Source organism: Centruroides vittatus, unplaced genomic scaffold (genome assembly GCF_030686945.1).
Source record: "Centruroides vittatus isolate TY-2023 unplaced genomic scaffold, ASM3068694v2 contig_882, whole genome shotgun sequence".
NCBI lineage: Eukaryota > Metazoa > Arthropoda > Arachnida > Scorpiones > Buthidae > Centruroides > Centruroides vittatus.
The window spans coordinates 2,620,050-2,629,525 of record NW_027122574.1 but is presented as its reverse complement, the minus strand read 5'-3'; the positions used below and the strand labels follow the sequence as shown (position 1 = coordinate 2,629,525).

At 43.5% G+C, this 9,476-nt stretch overlaps 2 protein-coding genes across 4 annotated transcripts in view; one reads left to right on the top strand and one right to left on the bottom strand.

Annotated features, from left to right (window-relative positions):
* The first annotated feature begins 218 nt into the window (after positions 1 to 218).
* LOC136983452 (polypeptide N-acetylgalactosaminyltransferase 13-like) lies at positions 219 to 9,227 on the top strand. Its single transcript, XM_067280191.1, has 12 exons — positions 219 to 472; positions 602 to 876; positions 949 to 1,129; positions 1,422 to 1,591; positions 1,651 to 1,858; positions 5,092 to 5,262; positions 5,325 to 5,442; positions 5,511 to 5,697; positions 5,779 to 5,921; positions 6,140 to 6,256; positions 8,836 to 8,976; positions 9,039 to 9,227. The coding sequence occupies exons 2-12, from the start codon at positions 615 to 617 to the stop codon at positions 9,165 to 9,167; spliced, it is 1,827 nt and encodes a 608-aa protein (XP_067136292.1). The 5' UTR covers positions 219 to 472; positions 602 to 614; the 3' UTR covers positions 9,168 to 9,227.
* Positions 9,214 to 9,476, bottom strand: part of LOC136983451 (activating signal cointegrator 1 complex subunit 2) — a 60,933-nt gene continuing 60,670 nt past the window's right edge. For all 3 annotated transcript variants that reach the window (XM_067280189.1, XM_067280190.1, XM_067280188.1), the window contains one exon: positions 9,214 to 9,407. The gene's annotated coding sequence lies outside the window, so the exon portion shown is untranslated. The remainder of the gene's footprint in view (positions 9,408 to 9,476) is intronic.

Sequence of the window (9,476 nt, the reverse complement as noted above, 5' to 3'; positions counted from 1 at the left end):
GACGTAAAATAACCTTATTTTGAATATTTTATAGCATTATCGGATGATAAAATCCGAATTTTTACGTTATTATTTTTTTTGTCAGAAGAAACACGAACGTTTTTCCTGTCCCACACGAAAGTAACAATGAACTCTCCCTAAATTCGCGTGTTTTGATACGAGATGAAAATCTATACGAGAATGGGGTCATTTTTCAAAAAATTGTCCCGAATAATCTTCTGTTTTCTGAGAAGCTTACAAATACGGTCGAATGATTTGTTGAACCGGAACGTTAAAAATGGACTTTGTTGACGGATCGCATGCAACAAAACTTTGTCGGTATTCTTTCATTCCACTCGGCCGTAACTCGAATGTACAGGTACTAGTAGGTTAGTTAGTAGTACCTGTTCCTTTGTAAGGCGAACGGGTCCTACCTACGTAACGAGTTCTGGCCGTCGTCGAGATGTTTGGATAGAAGAAACATCCCAAAAACGTGAGTGTTTATATAAATCGAACACTTTTTTAACAATTAAATCGGTGCGGGGTGCATCGGACGCTAGTCGACACTAATTTACGCGAGAGTTCTTTTAGTATTTTGCCAAATTTGCCGGGATTCTTGCAGGGCCTCGTAGGCGATGCGTCGATCGAGATGTCGTCGACGTTTACGTTTAACGTCACTAATCGTCGCCGTCCCGATCGTCGTCGTCGTTACGGTCGTGGTTACGACGATGAAGGGTAAGCGCGGAGACGATCCTCGAGTGGACGAAGACGTGATGATCGTGCTGAGAAACGACAAGAGGCAAAAGGAATACATAGACAAGCGTGGCATTCACGTCATCGTGGGGCACTACTTAGGAAATTCCCTACCTTGGGAAACTACGCCCAATTTGACAAAAGGTAAATTATCGTCGTCGTCTGTAGGCACCGTCTAAATTATAAATTTAAGTATATATATTTTTTTCAATTTAGAAATGTTAAACGCAAATAATTACAACCCCATTTGGTCATTCGGTAGCCGAGGGCAACCCGTTTATTTACCTCAGGTGGATAAGCAGAGAGAGAAAACACTTTTTCACATTAACAGATTTAATTTAATGGTCAGCGATGCCATACCCGTTAACAGGACTCTCCCAGACGTTCGAAAAGTCAGGTAAGAATCTGGAAATTCCCATTACGATTACAACGTCGATTCCGAATTTCTAACTTTTACTAAACTCGAGGTGACCCAAAAATCGGTCGAAAGACCTTCGAAAAACAATTATATCAAAATCGTAACTTTTTTAATGGCGACATTACCGACCGTATATGGAACGATCGAAAGACTGGACCGTCACGTAAATTATGGAATTAATTGCAAATTTCTATTAATGTAACCACAAAATCGGTATCTTAATCGAGAAAAGAACCAAAGAAATAGTCGGATTTAGACCGGAAGATTTTAGTTGCAGAGAGAAGAGGTATTCGGGTTTGGAATCCCAAGACGTTACCGTCGTCGTAGTCTTTCATAACGAAGCGTGGTCGACCCTCCTGCGAACAGTGCACAGCATCATCAGCAGGTCTCCGAAGAGGCTGCTGAGAGAAATCATTTTAGTGGACGACGCCAGCGAAAGAAGTAAGTGTAACGCGTCCGAAGATCTGTCACTTTTTATTTAAATTACCGCCGTCATTCAGGTTTTCTCAAGAGGCCGCTGGACGAATACGTCTCTAGTTTGCCCGTAACCACCAAAATCGTCAGGGCCAAAAACAGGACGGGGCTGGTGAGAGCCAGACTGTTGGGCGCCCGTCGAGCCAAGGGCAAGATTCTGACCTTCTTAGACGCTCACTGCGAGTGCACCAAAGGATGGTTGGAGCCTTTAGTCGCCAGGATAATGGAAAACAGGCGAGTTTCGACCAATTCTTCGGCATTATATTTTTAGACAAGAATCGGTAGCGTACAATAAACGCGCACGTAACTTGGTAAATGTGCGTATCTAGCTGTACGTACCTGTACAAAATTACGCGAATACCACTAGTACGATAACTTACCGACGGACATTTTAAACGGGGATCAAATTCTCACGCCAGTATCCGCTTTCCAACGGGATATTTTTGGGAAAAGGAAGTTCAATTTATGTAAATCGTAGAAATCCTCTTTAGACTCGTGCCGCGCCAACTGCGCAAACCTCCACGCTCGACCTCTCCAATTTTGAACGGACTCGGAAGGGATCGACCCAGATACAAAATAGTACCTCCGAACGTTTTGTATTTTCCCATATAGAAACCTCTATGTAGAAATCGTTCCAGTTTTCATGCGCACGTGGCGTGAATAGTCTCCGTTCTCATATTGTGCGTCATTGAAGCGAGCACGCATTTTCAAATTTGGTGACGGGACAATTTCCTGCGAATTCGGCGGTGTGAATTTTTCAGCCTAGCATGGTTTTTCCATAATTTGATGGTAAAACTTGTTTTGTACGTACTACATTTTTACTTTAGCAACCTACTAAGTGTGGCTCTCTTCTGTCAGTTTGCCTGTCACGGGCATAAAGTGAGAAGCCTCGATTTTTTCAGTTTTGAAGAGCGAATATCTCCAAATGGGTCTAATCCGATTTCTTCGATGAAATATTTAATATTGCGCTTGTTTTTATTCGTTAGATATAATCAACTTTCGACGTTGTACGGTGTATTTTTTGATTTTTTTAGTATAATAATGAAAGAGACGTGCACAATTGGAGTCAAAGGTGTCAGCAAGTGTCACGCACCGTCGGCGCATCACTTAGAAAGAATAGATTAAAATTTGGTAAGGATTATTCGAATGAAGAGCAGACCTTAATAAGTAGGCGTTCAGACAGATTTTAGAGAAAATTTGTTTATATTACCAGGCCTCGTTTTTCACAAAGTATAATTCTTAACAAAAAAGAAAACAAAGGAGAAAGTATTTATTGTAAACGGATTTCCTGCGAGAGATGCACCACTTTCTTTGTCTTCGAAAGTTGAACTTTCTCTCGTATTTTCCCCTCCTCGGTTGGCAAACCGACACTAGTTCGGCAGCCCGGCTTCCACGCAACGACAACGATAAAATGACCACGATGGAGCAGGCCGGCGATCTGTCGAAGGTGAAGAAAATGGCCCCGAGAAGTTGCAAAATAAACCAGGGGGGCCATAAAATGAAGAAAATGTTAATAGAGTAGTTTGGTTTATTTTTCTTTAACTTTATTTTGTTGTAAAATTCGTCGGACTTTTCTTTTCCGCTTTAGCCACGGGAGAGGAAAACGAGCGTATTCCTGTAGTCACGTGATCTTGGTTGGCTTTGTTTTCTCTCTCCTCTCGCATTTCTCGAGTCTGCTTAAATGCAGCCTTAGCAAATAAAAGAAAAAAACTCTACAGTTAAATATTTCACTTCGAATGGTAAGAGAAGCTCGGATTCTCGTTGTCTCTTACAAAACATGGATAGAATACTGTCAGGCGGTGAGGTTTTACCACGTGTTCTCACGTCTCTCTCCCGGGAAAAGGGGCGTTTTATCAGCGAGAATTAGAGAAGAAAAAAATCATCGGCAGAAGAGCCCAATTCTTTGCAACTTAAAAGAACTTTTTGCCGGATATCGTGAGGAATACGGACGGAAGTAGAATTTTCCAAGTTTTGTCAGCTTTGTTCTAAATTGTTTGGCGGCAAAATCTTGGGGAAGACATTCTGTGCGCTCATCGGAACGTTAAGTTAATGCTAGCTGCGAGAACCTTCCACGAAAAATACAAAGTTTTAACAGAAAAAAATTGCACGCTTGACAGATGCCGAGTGTCCGGGAAAGGGAAAACCGGAGACAGTTGACCGAGCAGCTGGCAGAATATGATCCAGAGAAAGTTATCGAATTTAAGCAGTAGATACACACTGACCGAGACTCGCTAGAAACGAGAACTTTGACCACCGAAGAATTTTCCATCGAACTGGCTGACCAAATATTTACTTCGATGAGCCATCGTTATACAGCAAAAAAGAAACTTAAAATATCAATAGATGATTTAGTCATTCCGATGGACTTCGCCGAGAACCACCCATTCGTCGTAAAAGACCCCGTTCGGGAATTCCACTAGGAAAATAGACGACAGTCGTTGCTGGTGACGATTTTTTGGGAAAAGCCATTTTGTATCTCCGAGAGCGTTTTGCAGACCCGAAGTACGTATATTATTTCGGTGCTGGATCGGCTGGGTTCTAGTATACCACATAATTGCCGTTCTTCCAGTTCCTGCAGGGAGTTCCACGGGCAGACAGTATAGTTATAGACAGTAGTGTTAATATTGAACTTATTTTAAAAATTGTCAGAGTAGACATTTATATTGGCTTAGGAATCCGGATTAAGTAACCCACTACCCGTGGTTGGTTTTGCATCGGGAATGGCTCCTCGACGACGAGGTTCTAATTCGTTAAATTGATAGTTGTAAAGACACCGCGGACCGATGCAAGGAATATCTTAGTGAACAAACATTACGAACCAGAGTATCAACCGTCAGAAAATTGCAATTCGAGTACCGGTGTCACTGTTTGAAACTATTTTTCTGTCCTCGGGAAGGCCGGGACAAAGATCGAAAACACGAATTCCGATAAAGGAAAAGATGCTCTTTTTAATAACCCCAAAAATGAAAAAAGTCCCAGACGATCCATTTAGAGATATCCGCTTTCCGAAACTGGTACAATTCAGCCATCGGGCGTTTTTCCTAAGCGTATGTTTGCAAGTTGAAAAGATGGAGATTTCCCGCACGGACAATTAACTGGCGAACCAACAGAGGATACGCTTACTTCGGGAGTTGTAGGTTGCTAAAGTGTAAACGCAGTTGTACAAAATGAGGCTGAAAAATGTGACTGGTTTCAACCACGCACAAAAAGAGGAAAGAGTCAATTATTAAGACAAAGTGCGTGAGAGACCGCGTTTCAATCTGGAAAAGTACAAAACACTCGGTTGTAATATTTTGCAGACCTTCCATTACTGTGGAGTTTGAATTCGGAAGGAGTTTGTGCGGTTGACGCGGAATGATCTTTAAACGGTTAACCGACTTTCGGCGAGCGTGGGTATTTCCAAATACCCACGTAACTCGACATTTTAAATCTTAAAATAACGACGAAAGGACGTCCTTTGGTTACAGGAAAACCGTAGCCTGTCCCGTGATAGACGTCATTCACGACGAGACCTTCGCTTACGTCAAAAGTTTCGAGCTGCACTGGGGAGCTTTCAACTGGGAACTGCACTATCGGTGGTATCCCATCGGAAACCGGGAGCTGAAGAAGCGGAGCGACGATCCCTCCAAACCCTTCAGGTAAGCCGCGGCGGCCGGGCCCGGGCGCGGGTAAGAAAATAATATTTGGGCTTTGTTTTCAGGACGCCCGTCATGGCCGGAGGTCTGTTCGCCGTCGACAGGTCTTACTTTTACGAAATCGGAAGCTACGACGAACAGATGGACATCTGGGGAGGAGAAAACATCGAAATGTCCTTCAGAGTCGGTAGCGGGCGGCGGGGAGGATCCCGGAGAGGCGCGACGTAAATAACGGCGTTTTCTTTCGTCAGGTGTGGCAGTGCGGAGGAAGCGTGGAAATAGTGCCCTGCTCCCACGTGGGTCACCTGTTCAGAAGGTCGTCTCCCTACACCTTCCCTCGACCCGGAGGAGTGGCCGCCGTCCTCTACTCCAATTTGGCCAGAGCGGCCGAAGTGTGGATGGACGAGTGGAGTAACTTCTACTTCAAGACCAATCCCGGTGAGCGCGCTTACCTTTCTCCGCGCGCCTTTTCGTATTTTGCCACCGGCACCGACCGGGATAATTTTCCGTTGTTTTCAGACGCGGCAAAAATCAGGAAATCCATCGACGTGACCGGCCGAAAATCCCTGAGACGGAGATTGGGATGCCACGACTTTCGCTGGTATTTGAGAAACGTCTGGCCCGAACACTTTCTCCCGGACGACGACAGATTCTTCGGAAAGGTGCGATTTATATATAACTCTTCCGCCAGTCTGGCCAACGTGGCCGCACTCGTCCTACCACTTCGATAAATTACTTTAACTCGCCACGTAATTAGATTAATAACGTAATAGAATACGTTGCGATCATCGGGTAACCGGTAGATACTTAGAAAAACCGTCGCGCACGGACGATATTACAAAGACCAAAGGACTTAACGTTTCGAAAACGTTCTACACAGATAAGAAATAAGAAAAGCGGGAAGTGTCTTCAAAAACCCAATGCGAAAAACGCCGTTCAGCAACCGGTGGGAAAAGCCCAACTGGGAGAATGCGTTTTCGAGACTTACTCCAAACAGGCAAGTTATATATTTTAATAGTTACTCGCCCCCGAAAACCGCTCTTTCCCGGCAACAAACGTTTTCGGCCGTTGCCTACGTCGAATGGCCGATTTAAAAAAGTTAAACGACAGACAGAATAGACGAAATACTTTTTTAGTCGACCGGTAAATACGTACGTAGGTTAAACCAACGTGTCGGGCCTAAGGCGCTAGATAACCCGGGTATGCCCATCCGCCATGTCGGTCCTTAGAAAGCGGACGACTCTCGTAGAAGTTCGATAGAAGGGACAAGAAAATAATCATATAAATATAAATATTTATTAATTTGAATCAGGGATCTATTCTAATTAGAGTCTCGAGAGTCGAGGAAAACACCGGGTCTTTGCTTTCGGTTTCTTTTATTTCTTAAATACAGCTATATTGTCGTATCGTGATTGTAATTATTTCCTTTTTTGTGTTGTTATATTTTTAACTCTATGCGCATCTTGTGACCAGTTAGAAAAAAGAAAGCAAAAACAAAATCAGATGCAAAGAAAACATTTATTTTCATGCACTTTTTGTGTATTAAATTTTATTTTTGGATTTTGTAATTGCGCTCTGCTGTTTCCTACGATCTTACGGTAACAAAATGCTGTATTATTTTTCTCGTCACCTCACAGCACGAAGGTAACGTTGTCTGCGAGTATTTCGGGACAATATTTACAAATTCATCGTTGGGATATTTTCCTCGGAGTAATCCGATTTGAATTTCTGCGCAGGAAGCATCTGCCGCCTTCGCGCAATATCAAATACTTTCGTGCTGGGCTATATTAACCCCGTATAATGTATATTCCAAAAGAAGACTATCTTGTCCCGCTTTAGTTAGTTCGTCCACATCTGTCGTTTGTTTGGCAGTCACTACAGATTTCATCAAAGAGTGGACGCAACTACCCGCGATATAAAAAAGTGAACTCTTGCGAACATCGTTTCTGTTACCATTCATTTCAATGGCCCTTTTTAGCCTCTGACACATTGTCATCAAAATGTGTGTTGAGGTTCGGGCGTCTTTCTTTTGGATCCAAAATGTTCAATAAACTGTGATCGTTACCAGCTTTATGTAACATCTTTACAGTAAACATGGGCTGACAAATCTTTGGTTACAAATTAATACTTGCAGATACTAGTGTGTATTAACCACCCAAACCTTTCTTCTGTTTTAACGGGCAGGGAATCGGAACATTCGGTAACCTTTTCCATCGCTGTTCGCACAATTTGGAGCCGAATAACGCGGCATTTTGTTAATTTTCGATGCTATGCCGAACACACGACGCTACACTACCGAGCTGCCATCTTGGATTATGACGTCGAAAGGACCAATACGGTTGCACGCGTGGCGGAAGCGCACGAGCATACCTGGGTTATCACGCGCCTTAGTCGGGCCTGGGGAAGGCGAAAGAGCAAAATGCACCACGGCCCAGGCTACCGCGTCTAAAATTATAGAAAAGCTAACTGCCTACGGGATCTCGAAGAAACGTACAGTACGCGCATCAATGGTAAAATCTTTTCGGCCGCTTTATAAAACGTACTGTACATTTATACTATTTTATTCCGCTATTTTATCATTTTTACGTATTCGTCCGGATTGTATTTTATTAAGCAAAAACAAACGCCTAAATAATAATTAACTATTACAATTTATTTCGACCGTTACGAGTAAGTTTTAAATCAGCCATTCGACTCTTACTACTATTCCACGTATCCAACGGTCGAAAACTAAATAGAACCAGGAAAGACTCTTTTTCGGAGTTTTTTTACCTTATTATCGGTATCCTAAACTACGCGCCACGCAACTCTTAAGTACTTTCGGGGTGACCAGCCGTCGGACGATCCGACGTTTTCCACTTAGATCTTTTGTTAAAATACACGAGATCCATCGATATTTGTCTGCACTTTTCGCTTCATTCTTTCCTCCGCCAAGGAGGGGAGCCCTTAACGTCGATCTTTTCTTTTAAATCCGTAAAAGTTCTCCGCTGGCCGATGTTTTCCTACAAAGTACGCGCACGGTTCTGTAGAATTATTGCCCCTTTTCGCGCTCTCCTCTGACCGGAACGTCGTCGTCCTCCCCCTACCTAAGATAAGCGGTTTCCTTGGGCGTACGAACTTCGTAGACCCGCTTTCCTTCTTCCAGCTCCGTGCGTGGAAATGATAGGGAAAGTGTAGTTTTGTATATGGCAAGGCGACTCTTCGGCCACACGTTGAGTGGGTGCCTTCCGGGAGGACCCGGAAATTGGCTCCTACTTAGGTGTTACAAACACTGAGAGAACCCGGAAAACTCCGCGTTTCCGTCCGTTGACCGGGCGCCAATCCGCCACCGACTACCGGTATTCGGTGGTTTTATCCACTCGGTCGGTCAAATCCAGATAAAAATAACGACGGAAGTTTGTATTTTAGTCGGAACGACGAATCGTCGGAGTAAAACCGTCGAAATGGGAGGTGTAAATTTCTACAAAGCTTCCGACGGTGGGCCGGCCGGCCCGAAAGTACTTACCGGTTGGCACGTGGTAGGGATACCGGTAAAAAGGTAATTTATTAATTAACCGAGGAGTTATTTGTTTTCAGTACGTGTCGTACACCAAAGAAGGATACGTCATGATGGACGAATCGGTGTGTCTAGATTCTCCGGAAGAGAGAAAAGACGCCACCGTAATGATCCTGGCCTGCAACGAATTTGCCAGACAGAAGTGGAAATACGACGTTAAGGTAATTGCGCGGTTAACCTAACCGTCTTTTAGCGGCACCGGAGTAACCTTTATCCGTTTCAGACGTCTCGGTTCGTCCACGCCAACACTAAACTCTGCCTGGACCTTAACGCCGACGCTCTCGTCCTCCGACCGTGCACCGAGAAAACCGGCCAGAAATGGCTTTTGGAGCCCGTCGAGTGGAAGTCCTAGTCTCTGTTCCTCCCAGCCGTTTTGTATACGTAAATAAAGACCATCAAACTTTACAAATAATTTATTTCCACATTTTAAACAACGATACGAACTAATTTCTGCCGTATAAAAATAGAATTCTTGCTTTTCCTCTTTTATAAATTAATTAATGCTTCGAAAAAATTAAAATAATTAAAACAAAAAGTAACGATTAAGTCGAAAGAAAACTATCGAAATCTCGATGGCACTTTCGTCGGGAATCTGTACTGCAGGGAAACAAACGTTAACGGTAACTATTTTATTTTTCTAAATAAAGGTAAATGTAAGGAA

What these genes read in the sequence shown, in the direction of transcription:
- LOC136983452 (XM_067280191.1), top strand. Translation starts at nt 615, where the DNA reads ATGCGTCGATCGAGATGTCGTCGACGTTTACGTTTAACGTCACTAATC. An exon ending in ACGACAGATTCTTCGGAAAG is followed by an intron (nt 5,922 to 6,139) that starts GTGCGATTTATA and finishes CGTTCTACACAG; the next exon opens with ATAAGAAATAAGAAAAGCGG. An exon ending in AGTGGAAATACGACGTTAAG is followed by an intron (nt 8,977 to 9,038) that starts GTAATTGCGCGG and finishes TATCCGTTTCAG; the next exon opens with ACGTCTCGGTTCGTCCACGC.